A 21,310-nucleotide genomic window follows, 5' to 3' on the forward strand; every position below is an offset into this window, starting at 1 on the left:
TTTACAGAGCAAGAATCTGGGAACTTGGGAGGCCAGAGCAGAACAATGCCTCTCAGCCTTGGTGACCTTTTGCAAGCCATGGAACTTTCCAAGTGCCTAGGCTGCCCTCCCTAGTATGTGTGGAACCAACCCAATGATTTAACTGTTAGGAATGCTGTTCGAGTCATCAATTTGTTGCTATGGGATGTTTTTAAAATGCAAAATCCTTGTGTACAACCAAGCAGTTTGAAAAGCATTTTATGGATAGATTAATGTATCTGGGCAGCAGTTCTGTAAAGAACTAGATAAATAATTCAAACACTGCTGCTCCAGTGAAGCCATCATAATATATCGTATCTGTACTATTTCTGGGCACAGCAGAGCAGCCGGAGATTGTGAAGTGTTGTTTCTATGGTGGCAAGCAAAAGGGCTCAGCCAGCTGGAGGCTCACGAGGTTTAAGGAGTCTTCATCCCCCAAAAGAACTTAGACTTTTGGCAGCACATGAGTTTATATTTTATGTGGCATTTTCTAATTCTGGGGGTTAGTGCTAATTTAGCAGACATTTGTTTCATTTCATAATTTATTAGAATATGTTACAGAGAAAAAAAGTTTCTTAGTTGTTTTTGAAACCCACTAAAGCTTATTAGAGCTCAATGGTATAAGGTGGACTTTCTTAGAAGGAATCAGTTACAGAATAAGAGAATAATCCAAGCCTTAAAATGATTGGTGATTCTAAGATACTTAAAATAATTTTTCACTTTGGGCTTCCAGTAGTCCGCTTACTTATTATAATAGAAATAAATATGGATTATATTGAGATATCTGAACTTAAATAACTTTGAGGAAAAAAATCTATTTTAATCAAACAATTGAGGTGTAACAGGGATAATAGTATCTACTTTACAGTGTTCCCATCCAGATTAGATGAGATAGGGCATATTTATCTTAACCCAGAGGTTGCCACTTGAAAGGAAAGCCTACAACCTGTGAGAGGAGAGCTGAGAGGGGTACAGAGGTACCCCTGCTGTGATTTTAGATGATTAAAAGCCCCAATGCCAGATGGAGCCTTACCCCCATTTTACAAATGAAGAAGCTAAGGCTCAGAGAGGTTAAGGAGCTGGCTGGAGGTGACTTGCTTGGTTGGTGGGGGAGCTGAGATGGGAGCCCAGATCTATCTAACTCCCATGCCTACGCCTAAGCCACTGTGCAGCGTGTCCACCCTTACCAATCAGCGAAACTCTATTATACAGAATTTCTCCATTTGTATTTAGGATCTGTACGAAGGTAAAATTATGCAGTTTTAAAACATTATATCAGGAGCGCCTGGGTGGCTCAGTCAGTTAAGTGTCTGCCTTTGGCTCAGGTCATGATCCCAGGGTTCTGGGATCAAGCCCTGAGACTCATTGAGCTCCCTGCTCAGTGGGGAGTCTGCTTCTTCCTCTGTCCCCCCCTCCTACCTCACCCCTCCACTCATTCTCTCTCTCTTGCTATCTCAAATAAATGAATAAAATCTTTTTAAAAATGTCATAGCATAAGTATTTTTCAAGGTATTACAATCTTCATAGATTATAATTTTTAGTGGGGGCATGATTTCCATCAAGCTAATGTGTGTTATTGACTGATTGACTCATCTATTAAGAGGCAGTATAGTACATATGGTGGTTAAGGGTACGGACTTTGGTGCTGGAATAAATCCTATGGAGATTCTTATGTTAATAAATGTTGAGTCCTTAAACAGTACCTGGCTGTATTACCACAGCTGGCATTACTACTTTTCCACCTCCATTTTATATAGTTTTGGGACTTGCCAGTTTTCCTGATAGACAGATAGGTAATAATTGAATATTATTGAATATTTCATGCATTAGATTTCCCCCTTAATTTTGGATATTTTTTTTAAGAAGGATACATTTCGGGGATCCCTGGGTGGCTCAGCAGTTTAGCGCCTGCCTTCGGCCCAGGGCGTGATCCTGGAGCCCCGGGATCGAGTCCCGCATTGGGCTCCCTCCATGGAGCCTGTGTCTCTCATGAATAAATAAATAAAATATTTTAAAAAATAAAGTACCTACAATAAAAAAATATTTTAAAAAAGGAAGGATACATTTCCAGGAGAGATTATTGGGCTCAAATTTATGGTCAATTTACGGCACTTGAAATTATTATCAGTTTTTTTTTTTACCAAAGGATTATACTTGTTTTATTTATTTATTTTTTAAGATTTTATTTATTTATTCATGAAAGACACAGAGAGAGGTAGAGACACAGGCAGAGGAGAAGAAGGCTCCATGCAGGGAGCCCGACATTGGCCTTGATCCCAGGACTCCAGGATCACACCCTGGGCCAAAGGCAGGCGCCAAACCGCTGAGCCACACCGGGATCCCCTCCCAGGTGATTCTTAAGTATATCTGAGCTTAGGAACTATTGGCTTACAATAGCCAAACTGTGGAAGGAGCCTCGGTGTCCATCGAAAGATGAATGGATAAAGAAGATGTGGTCTATGTATACAATGGAATATTACTCAGCCATTAGAAACAACAAATACCCACCATTTGCTTCAACGTGGATGGAACTGGAGGGTATTATGCTGAGTGAAGTAAGTCAATCCAAGAAGGACATTATATGTTCTCATTCATATGGGGAATATAAATAATAGTGAAAGGGAATATAAGGGAAGGGAGAAGAAATGTGTGGGAAATATCAGAAAGGGAGACAGAACATAAAGACTCCTAACTCTGGGAAATGAACTAGGGGTGGTGGAAGGGGAGGAGGGTGGGGGGGTGGGGGTGAATGGGTGACGGGCACTGACGGGGGCACTTGACGGGATGAGCACTGAGTGTTATTCTGTATATTGGTAAATTGAACACCAATAAAAAATAAATTTATTTTTTTAAAAAAAGGAACTATTGGCCTAAAAATTTCAAGGCATTTTTTTATTATTTTGTTTTCAATAGCAAAAGAGACATATTAGCTATTGGCAGCTCTGGTAAAGTAGGAGTGAAGGGTAAGAGAGGGTGGCAGCTGCTGAAGGAAACAGGGAGGTAGGCATAGTGATGGCCATTGGGGTGCAGGTAGGTGTAGGTGTTTGGATTATATGAAATATGGGCATTTAAAGTTGGAACTCACCTTATTCCAGAAACTCATCTTATTTCAGTGACTCACAAGCCTTCTCACCACATGTGATAACAATTTGTGCTTTGAAATATCTCTATTATCCTTAAACCCCTTCCTCCACAACATATCCTCATGTGGTCTGTCTAGTGGTTAACATCAAAAAGGGCAGTAATTTGTCCCTGTTGTTTAAGAGTGCATTTCATTGGGTTTAAATCTTTTTGAAAATTAAAAGGCAGATAAAAAGCCAGTGACACTTCACTTTTCAATAGCAATCACTGAAATGTATTGTTAACAATATTGTTTCCTACTATATTGTACTGCAAAAACTCTAAAATTAGGCTCCAGATACACTGTAACCTATGAAAAGGCTGTCTTTTGGAAAGTTTATTTGCAATTCAATTGGAACTTGGGCAGTGTTTGCACAGGGAAGCAAGGTTATTATAATTGATGCCAGACACGCCGCCGGGTGGCTCCAGGTGGCTCCATCGGTTTAAGCATAGACTTTGGCTCAGGTTGTGATCCCAGGTTCCTGGGATTGAGACTTGCATCAGGCTCCTTGCTTAGCAAAGAGACGGCTTCTCCCTCTCCCTCTGCCTGCTGCTCCCCCTGCTTGTGCGCTCTCTGTGTGTCAAATAAATATCTTAAAAAAAAAAAAAGATATCAAAGTTACGAGAGTCGTGGCCCACACATGCTTGTCAGCAAACACAGAACTGAGAATAAAGAAGCATTGAGTAGTTCAAACATTGAGCCTTCAAACTTAGTAGTAATATCAGAAATTTAGGGGAAGCTGAAGGGGAAGTCTCCATAGCTCTTTTAACAGAACAGCAGGAAAATGGGCTGCTAGGTACCTCAGAAACCAGTATAGGTAATTTGTTAGTTGAGTTGTTCTATATAAATTAGGGCTGCCTATATGTAAAATGAAGGATACATACTCTAAAGAATATTAAAAAGTGGAAATTCACCATAAACTTGAGATGCTGATTACAATATCTATCAAAGGGCTTGGAGACCCTCCCTCTGCCATAGCTCAAATCAAATAAACAGAAGGATAAGTGAGATGTGTTGACTCACTTGCATTTTTTTCAAAATAGTTTACATTTCTGACTTTTTGCTAATAAATACTGACATTTGCCCAAATTAATCCAAATGATCACTTTCTTTTCAGGGGCCTTGTAGAGAAAAAAGAGATGGAATTGGTTATAAATAAGTTAGAAGCAGCACAGAAATACTTAGCACAGAAGTACTGCATCCTTGTCCTGGGCTTGGCTATGCCTGATAAGCATCATATGTGCTGTGGAAAGTAAGTGCACACTTATTATTTCATGAGATCTTCACTTGTTTATTTTTCATATCCTTAAGATCCTTAAATTTGAATTTTGGTGCCCTTGTGAAAGTTTTCTTTTTTGTTGTACAGAATCAATGGACTCACGTGAGACTCTGCCTCAAACACATGTGTCTTGTTTGAGAAAGCCAAGTTTGGGAAGAATCCCAGAATCCACATTGCTTAGGTTTAAAAGACTCTTCTCTAAGGGTATATTGGCTCAGTGGAATCTTGCTCTCAACCTGGAAGTCTTCCTGCTGTGGACCAGGGCGCCGTGGCTACTGCAGACAGGAGGCCTGGTGATGAGCAGTGGTGAAGGGGACATTGGGTGTGTCCCCTGCCCTTCTGCCTCTCATTTTGCAGCAACAATAGCTGTGGGTACATGCTAGTAAGGTGGGGGTTATATGATGACATTGTTTATGGGGGATAATCTTTCCCTTAGAATCACAGTTTAGGGGCAGCCCCGGTGGTGCAGTGGTTTAGTGCCGCCTGCAGCCCGGGCTCTGATCCTGGAGGCCGGTAATCGAGTCCCGCATCCGGCTCACCGCATGGAGCCTGCTTTTCCCTCTGCCTGTGTCTCTGCCTCTCTTTCGCTCTCTCTGAATAAATAAATAAATAAATCTTAAAAAAAAAAAAAAAAAAAGAATCACAGTTTAGGGCAGCCCCAGTGGCTCAGCCGTTCAGCGACGCCTTCAGCCCAGGGCCTGATCCTGGAGACCCTGAATCGAGTCCGCATCTGGCTCCCCGCATGGAGCCTGCTTTTCCCTCTGCCTGTGTCTCTGCCTCTCCCTCTCTGTGTGTCTCTCATGAATAAGTAAATAAAATCTTAAAAAAAATAAAGAATGACAGTTTATATATTACTATAATTTAAATGTAAGTGTCTCATAGGGCATCTGGCTGGCTCAGTAGAGCACCCACCTCTTGATCTCTGGGTTGTGAGTCTGAGTTCCACATTTGGTGTAGAGATTACTTAAAATCTTTTTTTTTAATTGTCTTATCACAGGACAATTTTTTAAAATTGTTTTATCACAGTAGGCTCAGGAGCCACACCATGGCCAGAACTCTTATTTTTAACTTTATAGGAAAAAAACAGAATTCACGGTTTCTATCCACATTCCCCACATTTTCAAAATACAGGTATTTCTGTATTCTTTATGTTCTATATTTTCTTTGTACTTTATTCTGTTATTCTGTTTTCATAATTTAACCTACCACTTTGAATAGCAACTATAGTTATTCTATTGTGTAATATACTAGTTTGCTTCACCATCCCTTCTGTGCATGCTTATGTGGTTTCAGTTTTTCTGCTTCATTATATTTCTGCATTGGATATCTTTATATAAATTACTCTATTTGGGCTGCTTACTTATGGCTTATTACCCAAATATATTTACTTAGAAGGCATCAGTAGTTTTCTAGCTCTTGTTACATATTGCCAGATTATTCTCCAAAAAGGTTAAAACATTTTGTATCACATCAGCAGTAAGCATACCTAGCTCTATTAGTTTAATATTTTTGATAGCTTAAAACCTAAAAAAAAAAAAGCTTAAAGCTATTTTATTTGATTTTGAATATTTTTCATGTCTGTGGGGTCTGTGCTCTTTTTCTGTATAAAATAATTTATTGCTTGTTTTTTATATTAATATTATGAATTATTAAAGTTAATTACTGCCTCTTCTGGTTTTAACCATTATCAGAAAGTGAGTATTTATATAATTTATGTTTCATATAGCAAGACTTGGCCATTTTTTTTCTAGTTTTTTGCTTTTGTTTTGATGCTTATGTTTTTGCATATTATGAAAATGTTAAAAATCTATATTTGAACATTTCTACTTTGTTTCTGATGCTATTCAATAGTCATACAAGTTCATCATCAGCTTTACAGTTTCCTCTTCAATGACTGGTAAAATAGCTTTTTCTCAGGGGCACCTAGGTGACTTAATTGGTTAAGTGTACTAATCTTGATTTCAGCTCATGTCATGATCTCAGGATTATGAGATCAAGTTCTGTGTTGGGCTCCTAGCTGGGTGTGGAGCCTGCTTGGGATTCTTTCTCCCCTGCTCTGCTCTTCCCCGCCCTTAAAAAAATTACTTTTCCTCAATATTACTCTAATTTATTCTGGCTTCAAAGTGTCACTTCAAATTGAGAAAACTAGAATTTGAGGTTTGTATGAGCTCTGGCTGCCATAACAAATTACCAGAGACTGAATGGCTTAAACAGCAGAAATTTGTTTTCTCATAGTTCTGAAGCCTGGAAGTGAGAGATCAGGAGGCCAGCATTGTTGAGTTCTGGTGAGGGCTCTCTTCCTGGCTTGCAGACAGCTGCCTTCTCCCTGGGTCCCTCCATGATGGAAAGAGAAAGCCTTAGTCTTTCTTTCTGTTTTGTTTTTGTTTTTAAGATTTTATTTATTTATTTGAGGGAGAACCAAAGCAAGAGAGATCAGAGAGGAGAGGGAGAAACACATTTGCTGGTGAGTGGAGAGCCCCATGTGGGGCTCAATCCCAGGACTTTGAGATCATGACCTGAGCCAAAGGCAGAGGCTTAACCAAATCATCCAGGTGCCCCTCTCTGTTCCTAAAAGGACACTAATCCCATCATGGTGGCTCCACCCTCATGACCTCATCTGAACCTAATTACCTCCTAAAGGCCCCACCTTAAAATGTTACAACCATGATAGTTGTTAAGACCTCAACATATGAATTTGGGATGGCTGGGGGGAGGGCCACAAACCTTCTATCCACAACAAGGTCAAAAAACCCTACTCTAAAACAAACAAAACCCGAAAAACACCTACTCTAATAATCATTTTGAATAATCAATATGAATAATCATATTGGCAATATCTAATGTTTAATCTTTTTTTTAAAATATTTTATTTATTCATGAGAGACACAGGGAGAGAGAGAGAGACCGGCACAGAGACAGGCAGAGGGAGAAGCAGGCTCCATTCCATACAGGGAGCCTGACTCGATCCCAGGTTGCCAGGACCACATCCTGGGCTGAAGGCCGCACTAAACCGCTGAGCCACCCGGGCTACCCTAATGTTTAATCTTTAAAGATTTTTATTTTTAAGTAATATCTGTACCCAATATGAGGCTTGAATTCACGACCCTGAGATTAAGAGTTGTATGTTTTATGAACTGAGCCAGCCAGGTGCCCCTTAATGTTTAAAAGCACATGTGCAGAGGTGCCTCATGATCTCAGGGTCTGTGGGATCCAGCTACCTTGGGCTCAGCAGGGAGTCTGCTGGAGATTCTTTCCCTTTCTACCTCTTGCTCGTGCACACTCTGTTACTCTCTCTCTCTCTCTCAAATAAATAAATCTTTTAAAAATTAAAAAAATTGGAGGATCCCTGGGTGGCTCAGTGGTTTGGTGTCTGCCTTTGGCCCAGGGCATCATCCTGGAGTCCCGGGATCGAGTCCCATATCAGGCTCCCAGCACGGAGCCTGCTTCTCCCTCTGCCTGTGTCTCTGCCTCTCTCTCTCTCTCTCTCTCATAAATAAATAAAATCTTTTAAAAAATTAAAATTAAAAAATTAAAAAATTAAAATTAAAAAAAATAAAAGCACATGTGCAGTGCAGACTAATTTTGAGATTAAAAATACCCAAACTAGGGATGCCTGAGTGGCTCAGTGGTTGAGCATCTGCGTTTGGCTCAGGGTATGATCCCGGAGTCCTGGGATAGAGTCCCATATGAGTCTCCCTGCATAGAGCCTGCTTCTCGCTCTGCCTATGTCTCTGCCTCTCTCTCTCTCTGTGTCTTTCATGAATAAATAAATAAAATCTTTTTAAAAAATACCCAAACTATAAATAATAGTCTCATAACTAAAAATTTTTATTGTGGGATCCCTGGGCGGCGCAGCGGTTTAGCGCCTGCCTTTGGCCCAGGGCGCGATTCTGGAGACTCGGGATCGAATCCCACGTCGGGCTCCCGGTGCATGGAGCCTGCTTCTCCCTCTGCCTGTGTCTCTGCCTCTCTCTCTCTCTCTCTCTCTCTCTGTGTGACTATCATAAATAAATAAAAAAATTTTAAAAAAAATTTTATTGTATCTTTTAGTTCTCTGGATATAGACCCTCACATTATTATACTTTTATTTTTTTATTTTTTTTAAAGATTTTATTTATTTATTCATGAGAGACACAGAGAGAGAGAGAGAGAGAGAGAGGCAGAGACACAGGCAGAGGAAGCAGGCTCCATGCAAGGAGCCCAACGTGGGACTCGATTCCGGGTCCCCAGGATCGCACCCTGGGCTGCAGGCAGTGCTAAACCGCTGCACCACCGGGGCTGCCCACATTATTATACTTTTAATGGAAAATTTTTATTACAATGTAATTTTTATACAAATTTTTAAAGAACTCTGTTTGAAAGATACTGACTGCTTCAGTTTAGCACTGGCTCATCTCCAAGAGGTGCTGGTCTTTTTTGCTGTTGTATGCAACATCACAAGCTTTTCTCCTGCCTATTGGAAAATAGTTTGGAAAAGAATGGGTTTAGAGCTCACCACCCACCATTCACATAACAAATTCCATTCAGGTCAAAAAAGCCAAACAAAGGATATCAAGGAAAACAGATTACAGCATGTTTTGCCAATAAAAGTTGTTAATTGGCCATGGGTGTTGATTATGTTCTTGAATGGAGTTTATATTGTTCTTTTGGCTATTTTTATCTAGAAGATGAGGACAGTTTTGCCAGTTATGTGATTACCTGATTCTAACATATCATTATTTTAGTGCTCGCTTCGGCAGCACATATACATATCATTATTTTACTTAATGTGAGTAAGCTAATGTCCTTATGAGAACATTCTTGTGTATTTTCTGACTTTTCTTTCTAATATATGTATGCTTAATATTGGACTAGGACACCTTATGTTATTTGTCTCTAGATTTAAATTAGAGATTTCAGAAGACCCAGCAATTTGGGGGCTGTTAATTTAGCGCTTTCATGTTTCTTGAGAAGTAGGAGGACATGCCTTTCTATTCTAAATACATCTGTAAAATCCTAATATTGTAAAGCTTTGGCACAATTTTGATGAACGCGTTCAAGTTAAAGATCTCTGTGTTTTCCAAAATAGATAAGAAACCCCCTTGATGGCACTCGCCATTGAATTAGATCTATTTTTTGGTTACAGCCAATTCAGGCTCCACCCCCACCTCTACTCTAGGATTTCTACCCTCTTCTTTGCTCTCAATGCTAGCTGTCACCTGATGGGGACCAGAAAAGCTGGCATGGGGATGACCATACAGAGAAAAGGATCTCTTTGAAGCTCAGATTTATAAATCATCCTTAAACCCCATTTCCCACTCCCACCCTCCCAGTCCCAATCAATGATACCTCTTTCCCTGCCCCCAAACACTTTCCTTTGATAGTCTCTTCCTTTGTGCAGAGTAGGCCTTGACCTTCATTTAAACCTGATTTAAGGGCAGCCCGGGTGGCTCAGCAGTTTAGCGCTGCCTTCAGCCCAGGGCCTGACCCTGGAGACCAGGGATTGAGTCCCATGTGCTGCTCCCTGCATGGAGCCTGCTTCTCCCTCTGCCTGTGTCTCTGCCTCTCTCTCTCTCTCTCTCTCTCTGTGTGTGTGTCTCTCATGAATAAATAAAATAAAATCTTAAAAACAAAAAACTGATTTACGGAACACTACCTTTTTTCCCTCAGGAGCAGGACCCTATGGGCCTGGCCCTAGGCATTTTCTCCCCCCAGGAATGACTAAAATATGATACACTTTCTTTGTATTGATTTAGAGCTAAGATCTAATGTAGCAAGAAGGAATAAGAAAGCATTGCAACAGGCCACCAAAAATCTCTGGGTTTACCACCAGACTGGCTTTCCCCCCTTTTCTTTAGAGTTTGCCCTCACAAGTGAAATGTACAGCATTTTTGCTGACTAGCATGGTAGCCACTTGCCACATGTGGCTATTGAGCACTTGGAATGTAGCTGGCTCATATTTAAATGTGCTATAAATGTAAAATATACACTATACAAACAAGCTTACAAATGAATAAAATATGTCACTAATCATTCTAAAATGTTGATTACATATTAAAATGATAATATTTCAGGGTTTGGATGCAATAAATATTAAAATTAATTTTGCCAGTTTCTTTTTACTGTGGCTATCAGAAATTTTTAAATTACGTTTGTATTAAATTTCTATTGGATTTTGCTATTATAAAGCCTGTTTCAATTTGTGGAGGATATGGAGTGTTTAAATTTGTTATTTATGCTCTGTAAAATTTTAAATTTATAATCAGTTAATAATTATGATGTACTTAACTTAAAAATTATACAATAAATTTAAAAAGAAGACAAATGACCCAGAATTCACCAAGAGATGAATTTAAACTAGGAGTTAAACTAGGAGTTTCCCAAATGTGCTCATTCTCTGCCTCCATTTCCTGGACTTATTTCAGGTTCACATGTGCAGCTAAGTCAGAATGGTAAGAAGAAATCCACTACATTCTGTACTTGATTTCTGTGGGATAGGCTCCATCAATTTGCTTTGGACTTTTAGGGGAGAAAGAAGTCCCAGTTTTATAGCAACTTGAGGGGGAGGGGAAGAGGTTCATGGTAGCTTCTCTTCTAATGTTTAAAAAGAGAAGAAGAGGGGCACCTAACTGGCTCAGTCAGAAGAGCATGCAACTCTTGATCTCAAGGTCATGAGTTGAAGCCCCATGTTAGGTGTAGAGATTACTTAGGAGAGAGAGAGGAGTGCCCCAGTGGCTTAGTCGGTTAAGCATCTGACTCTTGATTTCGGCTCAGATCATAATGTCAGGATCGTGAGATCAAGCCCCACATGGGGCTTTGCACTGGGCATGGAGCTTGCTTAAGATTCTTTCTCCCCTTCTCCCTCTGCTCACCCATACCCCTGTGCATTTGCTCACTCCCTGTCTCTAAAAAAAGAGAGAGAGGGCAGCCCCTGTGGCACAGCGGTTTAGCGCCTCCTGCAGCCTGGGGTGTGATCCTGGAGACCCAGGATCGAGTCCCACGTTGGGCTTCCTGTATGGAGCCTGCTTCTCCCTCTGCCTGTGTCTCTGCCCCTCTCTCTCTGTCTCTTTGAATAAATAAAATCTTAAAAGATAAATAAATAAATAAAAATAAAGAGAAAGAGAAGAAGAAGAGGAGAAAGTGTGTGTTTCGTGCACACTTTGTCATTTCAAAACCTCACTAAGATGGTGGTAGTTTGGGTTGTACAAACATGTGCCGCTCTAAATCTCCCAGAAGGCAGACTGACTTGATATTCCAAAAACTGAGGTTTTTTTTTTTTTTTTTTTTTAAGATTTTATTTATTTATTCATGAGAGACACAGAGAGAGAGAGAGGCAGAGGGAGAAGCAGGCTCCATGCAGGGAGCCCAATGTGGGACTCGATCTGGGTCTCCAGGATCATGCCCTGGGCTGAAAGCAGTGCTAAACCACTGAGCCACCTGGGCTGCCCAAAAACTTAGCTTAGTTGGTTTTTGCTTCAGTTTGGTGGGTCTGCCTGGTGTCTGGTGTCAGCTGGCAGATGCCGTGGAAGGGTGGAAATGCCATATAAGTACTCCCATCAGGTGGATCCTTCAGGTGGCACAGAAGGATGCTGAGGCTTGTCTTGAAAGCCTCTGCTGGGCTCCGTAGTTTAATGTTTCCAAGTCTGCAAAATAATCTAAAGGAAAATCTGATTTCCTTAGCATTCAGGTGTCAGGGACAAATGTGGAGATCTGACAGGCCCGAGTTTTAGTACAGACTCTGTTCCTAATTAAAGGTGTCTTTGGACTTCAGTCTCAGCTGTAAAGTTGACTACATCATAGAGATCTTATGAGGACTAAAATGATAATGTAAAGGGCTTAGCATAGAACTTGGCATTATAGTCTGTACTTAGTAAATGTGCACTGTAATTATTGCCTGCTTTCTTTATTGAAGACTTGCACATGAGAAAACCAGTGTATGAATAAAGAGGCTCCAAGAGGGGAGGAATCTGCCCCGGTAAAAGTTTAACTAATGCTTCAGTGTTTCCTCCAAATAGAGGGCTAGTTTGGGCCCACATGGATCATGAAGTCCCTTTGAGTAGGCTGGAGGTCCTGAGGGGTTTGGGTCATCTTCCCCAGACCACTGCAGTTCAGGATTGTTTATGAAAGCCTGATATAGCAAGGCCAATCCTGGGAGACTGCTACTCGGAGGAAGTCCCAGGCAAAACCAGAAGCAAATTCAGAATCAGTCTCGGAGTGCCTGGGTCTAGCTTTGGCCCCCTTGAGTGATCAAGTGATTGCAGGTGCACAGCCCTCTCCATCAGTTCTCAAGTCCTCCACAGGCCATGCTTGCTCTCTTTGGGCTGGGAATCAGAATTAGAATGGCTTGTGTTGGGGAGGGAGGCCAAGTTTAGTAAGCATGCCCGTGCTGGTACAGTAACCTTAACACTGAATTCATGTTGCAAGGACTCCTGAGAAGATGCCTGCCTTTAAGTGACAAGGCTCAGTATATATACCGCATCTAAAAGGAAGAGCACACTACTGTCTCCAGTCAACTGAAGATTTTATTTAAAGATGTTTTTGATCTTTTTAAGATGTGTATTCTTTGTCTTTCTCTCCATTTTAGACTTCTTAGCTCTCTGTTTTCCTACCCCGTGTTACTTCTTTACCACCTTTCCATTCCCCTTCTTCCCCAATACTCACATCACTAAAAACATTCATAAGAATACATTTCCTGCTAACTTGTGTATCCTGAATTTATTAACTTTTGACCAAACACTCTAGGAGTTTTGATCTGGATAACCTAAGAAGCTGAAGAAAAAGATATTGGGACTCATCACTGTCTTTTGATAGCATTTATGTGGCCAAATAGCCGTGGAGCCACAGGCAATGATCCTGCCAAAAGGCCTTTTAAAGATAGAGGGTTGTGTAGATCACTGAAAGGTTGAAGTTGCCTTCAACCTATAGCTGTGAATTTATTATATTGCAGGGAGAAAATCTCAGATACACAAAAAGACTGGAAATTCTTTGAGGTAAGTCACTTACATTTTGGGGCTTTTTCTCTTTTATATGAAACATGAAGTAGGGGGCACCTGGGTGGTCAGTGATTGAGTATCCGCCTTTGGCTCAGGTCATGATCCCAGGGTCCTGGAATCAAGTTCTGCATCAGGCTCTCCACAAGGAGCCTGCTTCTCCCTCTGCCTATGTCTCTGCCTCTCTCTGTGTCTCTCATGAATAAATAAATAAGATCTTTAAAAAAAATGAAGTATACCAATAACCAATATCCATTTGTCAGGCACTTATTTTTATTGAATATCTTTTCTTAAAAAGGATGCTAACAAGCTATATGCCATATAGTAAACTTCTGGTCTTACCTTCCTCCTGCAAAGGTGACTACATGTGTAATTTCCCACAGCTTTTCAGGAATGTGGAGAAATGGGGTCATCTGGGTTTGGGTCTTTTAGCGGTGTTACAGAGATAGGTGGGAGCTTTTACTCCCATAGCTGGGTCGTGACTGTTGTCTGTTTTCTGTTGTAGTCCTTTTATACTTTCTGTACGTATGTAGCTTGGATTGTCTTCCGACGTCAACACTTCACAGAGATTGAGGAAGAAATAGGGAGGCTCTTTCGTACCAATTTGTTCAACATTCCTCGAAGGAAGCGTGAGGATGAAGAATCAGGAGGGGAAAAGAAACGCATGACTCTTGTACAATTCAGGTATGACCTTTTGACTTTCCAAAGCTCAAGGACATTTTTGAAAACAGGATGATGTAACCTAAATCACCTCTCCCCACCCCAGGAGAATGATGGCAAAACGCCCAGCGATTAAAAAAGCCATTCACATGCGCTCTCCAGTCATGTCTACTCTGCTGCCATCTCTCAGAGAAAAAGCTCAGGATATCTTTGAGAAAAAGAATCATCAAGTAGGCATCAAATTCCCAGCCCAGATGCAAGAGCACATGGAAAGTCTGGACTCTGTGCCTATGCCAACGTAAGTGGCCCAAGGAGAGAGAAAGGAGAACCTCAAGTCATGTCCTAGGTTGGGCCAGGTGGGCCAGGGGCTCAGACACCGTGCTCTGTCCAAAAAGTTGAACAAAGATGAAAGCTTTCTTCTTACCCACCCCCTCTCCTCCCCACTGTTTCCTTTCCCAAGCAGTTCTTGGTATACCCATCTAGACTAGAAAACATTGCTAGACAAATATGCTAGACTTCAAATAGTTCTAATTTGGAGGAGGGAGTTGCCGACTTTATAAGGCTGAGGTTTCTTCATTAGAAGAACCATCTCTGGGAAATGTGGGAAGGGCTAGTACAAAATCTTACTGTGGGCTGAGTTTCTGGACCAAAGCTACACACACACATAAGTACAACTATACACCTTTTTCTTTGGCCTCACTGCTTCAGCTCTACCAATAATTCTTTTCACAGAGTTGGCATCCTGGGGGAGCCTCGATGTCTGTTCAACCCCCATACCCTTCTTCCTCTTGATCTGGAAGAAAACATGAAATCAGATGGGAGACATTCTTCCCTGATCGAAAAAAATAACATGAAAATCCAAGATACACTGAACTTACACTGAACACTATCCTCTCAAACAACATTCTCTAAATAATCGGGTACCTTCCATTTCTGTAATTAAGTTCCTATATTTGAAGTAAACTACTTTGACTTAATCACTTTATATAGGACTAATATTTATTATTGTTAAACTTTTTAAGTTGTTCAAATTATTTTGTTAAAAGTGGAATAGTAGACAAGGAATCCCAGAAAGCTCTTGAAAAGCTCATTTTCCTGTATTGACTAGTTTGTTTTGTTATTATATATTTACTTCCTTGGCTTCTATGTGACTGTTTAGAGTAATGTATTAGAATATTTAGCCAATATTCTAGTGGACTAGTGAAGAAACATCCTGTGTATTTGTTTCTAAGCTCATTTTTACTATATGAGAGAGTATCTTTGGTACATTTGAAAACTAAATTTTATAAAAAGGGAAACTAAAATGTTTTAAAAATGAAACTTCCTGGGGTGAGCCCTGGGTGGCTCAGCGGTTTGGCGCCTGCCTTCAGCCTAGGGTGTGATCCTGGAGTCCCGGGATCAAGTCCTGCGTCGGGCTCCCTGCATGGAGCCTGCTTCTCCCTCTGCCTGTATCTCTCTCTCTCTCTCTCTCTCTCTGTCTATCATGAATAAATAAATAAAATCTTGAGAAACATAAGAGATTGAGATAAATAAAATACGCACCTGCTTACAAGACAATATTGAATGTGTTGGAGGCCATAAAAGGGGTAAAAACCAAGTGCCTTAAGAGGACAGAGCAAAAGAGCAATCACTTCTAGGGGGACCAGGGGCACTTTAACTTGAATTTTGCTTTGCTGGGATTGGTTGGCACTAAAGGGGGACTTCCAGTCAGAGGGAGAACATGTGCAAAGGCCCAGAGATGAAAAAATGTGCCCTATGACTGAGTAAAGGCAGGAGCATGGTGCCTGCAAAGGGAACGGTGGAGGAGCAGGCTGGAAAGGACAGCTCAATGTCCAGCTAGGGAGGGAGTTGGATGTTATTTGGCAGGTGGTGATGATTAAGAATCATTGAGGAAGGGTGCCTGGGTGGTTCAGTTGGTTAAGTGTCTGCCTTTCAGCTCAGGTCATGATCTCAGGGTCCTGGGATTGAGTCTCACATTGGGCACCCTGCTCAGTGGAGACTCTGCTTCTCCCTCTCCCTCTGCCCCTCAGCTCACTTGTGCACACGCTCTCTCAAATAAAATCTTAAAAAAAAAAAAAAAAAAAGAATCACTAAGGAAACCACTCCACTACGTGGAATACAGAGCTGCTGATTATATATTGTCATTATTTTAAAAGAGTTTAACCAGCTAAAGCAACTGGACTGAATTAACTTTTCTGTGGTCACAGATTTATCCTCAGGTTTCAAAATCCTCGTTTTAGCCTTTAGCTAAAAACTCATTCATTTCAGAGAGAAAACTGGACACTCCCCAGATTTAACAACAGAAGTAGAGGAATACCAGCTCCAGCCTATTGATAATGTGGGGCAGCCTCTGTTAAACATACTCTCCATCTTCACGCTGTCATCCTTTACCATCCAAGTCAATTCCTATAACAACCTCCATTAAAACTGCAAAGTTATGGGGCGCCTGGTTGGCTCAGTTGGTTAAGCATTTGACTCTGGATTTCGGTTCAGGTCATGATCTCAGGATTGTGGGGTCCAGCCCCACATCAGGCTCTTCACTCAGCAGGGAGTCTACTGGAGATTCTCTCTCTCCCTCTGCCCCTCCCCCTGCACATGCTGTCTCCTTCTCCCTCTCTCTAAAATAAATAAATCTTAAAAAAAAAAAACAAAAAACAAAACCCTGCAAAGTTCTTATCAAAATCATGGACCATGAGCTAACCTTTGTTGGACTTTTAACTTATTAGAGAATTTGGTTATAATGCATCTGTCACAAAAATTTCTATCTAGAATATGATGACATGGTTTTAGCTTTTATTTTTTGATATTTTAAAATAAAGGTTGAGAATTACAAGACTTTTGTAACTACTAAGGCACTGGGCTTTTCTCTACCTCCTTTGTGAACAGTGAGGCTTTGGTTTACTTCATTTACTAATTCCTTCATTTGTTTATTCACTTTTTCATTCCATAATTAGTATATCCGCACTGTGTGCTGGGCACTGTGTTTGGTGCTAGGAATTCAGTGTAGAAAAAACACAACCAGCTCTGATTTGGAAGTGACAAGTCTTAGGGAGAGACAGACAGGAAACAAATACCTAGATAATGAGCTAATTGCAGTGGTGACGAATGCTGCATAAGAAGAGAATGCCAAGAGAGTGCAACTAGAGACTTGCTGGGATGTACAGGATAGGCAGGTAAAGAAGAGTTTATCCCTAAGGAAGTGACATTTAAATCTGAGACTTGAGGGGTGCCTGACTGGCTTAGTATTTAGAGCCTGTGACTCTTGATCTCATGGTTGTGACTTCGAGCCCCACATTGGTTGTAATGATTACTTTAAAAAATAAAATCCTAGGGACGCCTGGGTGGCTCAGTGGTTGAGCATCTGCCTTTGGCTCAGGTTGTGATCCTGGGGTCCTGGGATCAAGTCCCGCATCAGGCTCCCTGCAGGGAGCCTGCTTCTCCCTCTGCCTATGTATGTCTCTGCCTCTCTCTCTCTGTGTCTTTCATGAATAAATAAACAAAAATCTTTTTAAAAATTTAAAAAAGGGATGCCTTGGTGGCTCAGTGGTTGAGCGTCTGCCTTTGGCTCAGGGCGGGGTCCAGGGATTGAGTCCCACATTGGGCTCCCAGTATGGAGCCTGCTTCTCCCTCTGCCTGTGTCTCCACCTCTCTCTCTCTATGTGTGTGTCTCTCATGAATAAATAAATAAAATCTTAAATCTTAAAAGAAATTTTAAAAATAGTGGTGCCTAGGTGGCTACGTCAATTAAGCATCTGACTCTTGATCTCTGCTCAGGTCTTGATCTCAGGGTTTTGAGTTCCAAGCTTCACATTGGGTTCCATGCCAGGCATGGAGCTACTTAAAAATGAATGAATGAATAAGTAAATCTGAGACTTGACACATGGGATTAAAGTGGCAGGAAGTGATAAGGGGAATGCTCCTAACTATTAGTTATCTATTTCTGTGAAACACCTTATCTCCAAACAGTGACTTAAAACAGTAACATTTATTATCTCACAGTTTCTGTGGGTCAGGCATGTGGGTGCAGCTTAGCTTGAATCTTCCAACTCCTGGTCTCTCAAAAAGTTTTCAACCAGTGTGTCAACCAGGGCTGAAGTCATCTGAAGGCTCAACTGGAGTTTGATCTGCTTCCAGTATGACTCATAAGCCTGTGCTATATGAGCCTGTGCCTCAGTAGCTGATAATATATCAGTAGGCTTCATCAGAGTGAACAAGTAAGAAAGGAAGAGAAAGTGTGCAAGACAGAAGTTAGTCATTTACCTAGTATTGGAACTTCCATTCCATCAGTCTGCTGTATTCTGTCCTTTAGAAGCAAGTCACAAGGTTCAATGGGAGGAGACTATACAGGGTCATGAATATGAAGTGAGGATCACTGGGGGCCATCTTAAAAGTCAGCCTGCCACACTGGCTATGAAAGTCTTGAGGCTGGAAGCAAAGCCTTTTCAAGTTGCTGAGATAAAGCTTTTGTGGGTATAGAGAGAAAAGATAGAAGAATGAGAAGTGGCAAGAGAATAGGCACAAGCTTATCGTGGAAGGTTCTGTAAGTGTACTAAGGATACACTTAAGAACAATGAGGGTTGTTGCAATGTATTATGTGGTTTATGGCTTGCACAAAGGCATCAGTCAAAGGGATGGATGGGGGCTGAAATCCAACTACACATCCTTACTTGCCACTAGCTCTTTCCAGAGAGAGTCTCTTCTAGTAATTTACAAAGCAACAGACTTAAATGATACCTTTTGATGTTTTTTAAGCAGGTGCATTGTTAAAGCTTATCAAAGATTTTTTGTTTTTGTTTTTGGGTTGGTGTGTGTGTGTGTGTGTGTGTGTGTGTGTTTAATATTTGGCAATTAAGTGAATGAAAAGACAAGCTACCAATTAGGAGAAAATATTTGCAAAACTCCTATCTGACAGAGGATTTGAATGCAAAATATACAAAAAACTCTTAAAAATCAACAATAAGAAAACAATCCAATTTAAAAATGGGCAAAAACTTTTCATAAGAAGATATCTTACCAAAGAAAATATACACACAAAAAAGCATATGAAGAGATGTTCACAATCATTAGGGAAGACAAATTTAAAAAGTTATGAGATGTCACTACAATGCCTATTAGCCATGGCTAAAGTCCAAAAACCTGAATACCAAATGCTGGTGAGGTTGTAGAGCAATGGAACTCTTATTCACTGCTGGGGTAATAAAAATGATGCAGCCACCCTTAAAAGATGATTCAGAAATTTCTTTCTCTATGCTTCTTTTAAGTTTCTTAAAATTCATATGAAAGTGTAAGAGATCCAGATAAGCAAAACAATTTTGCAAAAGAACAAAGTTGGAAGACTAACACATTCTGATTTCAAAATTTAACTCAAAGGGATAATAGACCTAAATGTAGGGACACCTGGGTGGCTCAGTGGTTGAACGTCCACCTTTGGCCCAGAGCATGATCCTGGGATCCGGGATCGTGTCCCACATGGGGCTCCTTGCTCCTGCTCCTCTCTCTGCCTGTGTCTCTGCCTCTCTCTCTGTGTCTCTCATAAATAAATAAATGAATAAAATCTTTAAAAAAATAGACCTAAATGTAAGAGCTAAAACTAGAAAAGTTTTAGAAGAAAATGTTGGAGTAAATTTTGATGATCTTGGGTTAGACATTGGTTTCTTAAGTATGAATGACACCGAAAACATAAGCAACCAAAATAATTGATAAATTGGATTTCATCAAAATTAATAACTTTTGTACTTCAAAGGACATTATCAAGAAAATAAGGATGATGGTTGTTTAACTCTGAATATACTAAAGACAATTACATTTTACACTTTAATGATGAACTGTATGGCATAGTTATATCTCAGTAAAGCTGTTATAAGTGAAAACAATCCACAGAATGGGAAAAAATATTTGCAAATTGTGTATGTGATAAAGGTCTGGTATTCAGAATATATAATGAATTCTTACAACTCCACAATAAAAAATAAATACTCTAATTTTATTTTATTTTTTATTAAGTTTTTATTTTAATCACCTGGTGGTGCTTATCATGAGACATGCACTCCTTAATCTCTGTCACTATTTCACCCATCTTGCCACCTGCCTCCTCTCTGGTAACCATCAGTTTGTTCTCTAGAGTTGAGTCTGTTTCTTGATTTTTCTCTTTTTATTCCCCCTTTACTCGTTTGTTTCTTAAATTCCACACATGAATGAAATCATGTGATACTTGTCTTTCTCTGACCGACCATTCAGTTAGCATTATACTCTCTAGATCTATCCATGTCATTGTAAATAGCAAGATTCCATTCCTTTTTTATGACTGAATAATATTCCAATGTGTGTGTGTGTATACATCTTCTTTATCCATTCATCAATTAATGGACACTTGAGCTGGTTCCATATCTTGGCTACTATAACTAATGCTGCTATAAGTATGGAGGCTCATATGTCCCTTTGAATTTGTGTTTTTGTATTTATACCCAGTAGTGTAATTGCTAATAGTTCTATTTTTAATTTTTTAAGGAATTCCATACTTCTTCAGCCACCCACAGGGTTTGCACCACTTTGCATTCCCAACAACAGTGTAATAGGGTTCCTTTTTCTCCACATCCTAGCCAACACCTATTGTTTCTTGTGTCATTGATTTTAGCCACTTTGACAAATGTGAGATGGATCTCATTGTAATTTTGAATAGCATTTCCCTGATGGTAAGTGATGTTGAGCATCCTTTCATGTGTCTTGTGGCCATCTGTATGTCTTCTTAAGAGAAATGTCTGTTCAGGTCTCCTGCCTATTTTTGAATTGGATTAATTGTTTTTTGGGTAATAAATTGTACAAGTTCTTTATATATTTTGGATACTGATGCTTTATTGTATATGTCATTTGCAAATATCTTTTCCCATTCTGTAAGTTGCCTTTTAATTCTATTGATTATTTCCTTTACTGTGTAGATTTTTATTTTTATTTTTTAAGACTCTATTTATTTATTTGATAGAGAAAGAGAGTGTGTGTGTGAGCCGAGGTGGTGGTGGGAGGGAGCTGGTGCAGAGGGAGAAGCAGACTCCCTGCTGAGCAAGGAGCCTGTTGGCTCATGACCTGAGCCAAGGGCAGATGCTTAACTGACTGAGCCACCCAGGTGCCCCAAAGATTTTTATTTTGATGTAGTCCCAATAGTTTATTTTTGCTTTTTTTCCCTCGTCTCAGAAAATATATCTAGAAAAAAGTTGCTATGGCTGATGTCAGAAAAAATCTCCCTATGTTCTCTTCTAAAACTTTTAT

At 40.3% G+C, this 21,310-nt stretch overlaps 1 protein-coding gene across 1 annotated transcript in view; it reads left to right on the top strand.

Moving 5' to 3' along the window:
- Positions 1-21,310, top strand: part of PPP1R36 (protein phosphatase 1 regulatory subunit 36) — a 71,415-nt gene that overhangs the window by 19,575 nt on the left and 30,530 nt on the right. The window contains exons 8-11 of the mRNA XM_077908416.1: positions 4,257-4,391; positions 13,345-13,387; positions 13,893-14,071; positions 14,154-14,345. Of these exons, the coding sequence (XP_077764542.1) occupies positions 4,257-4,391; positions 13,345-13,387; positions 13,893-14,071; positions 14,154-14,345 (549 nt within the window). The remainder of the gene's footprint in view (positions 1-4,256; positions 4,392-13,344; positions 13,388-13,892; positions 14,072-14,153; positions 14,346-21,310) is intronic.

This window comes from Canis aureus, chromosome 9 (genome assembly GCF_053574225.1).
Source record: "Canis aureus isolate CA01 chromosome 9, VMU_Caureus_v.1.0, whole genome shotgun sequence".
NCBI lineage: Eukaryota > Metazoa > Chordata > Mammalia > Carnivora > Canidae > Canis > Canis aureus.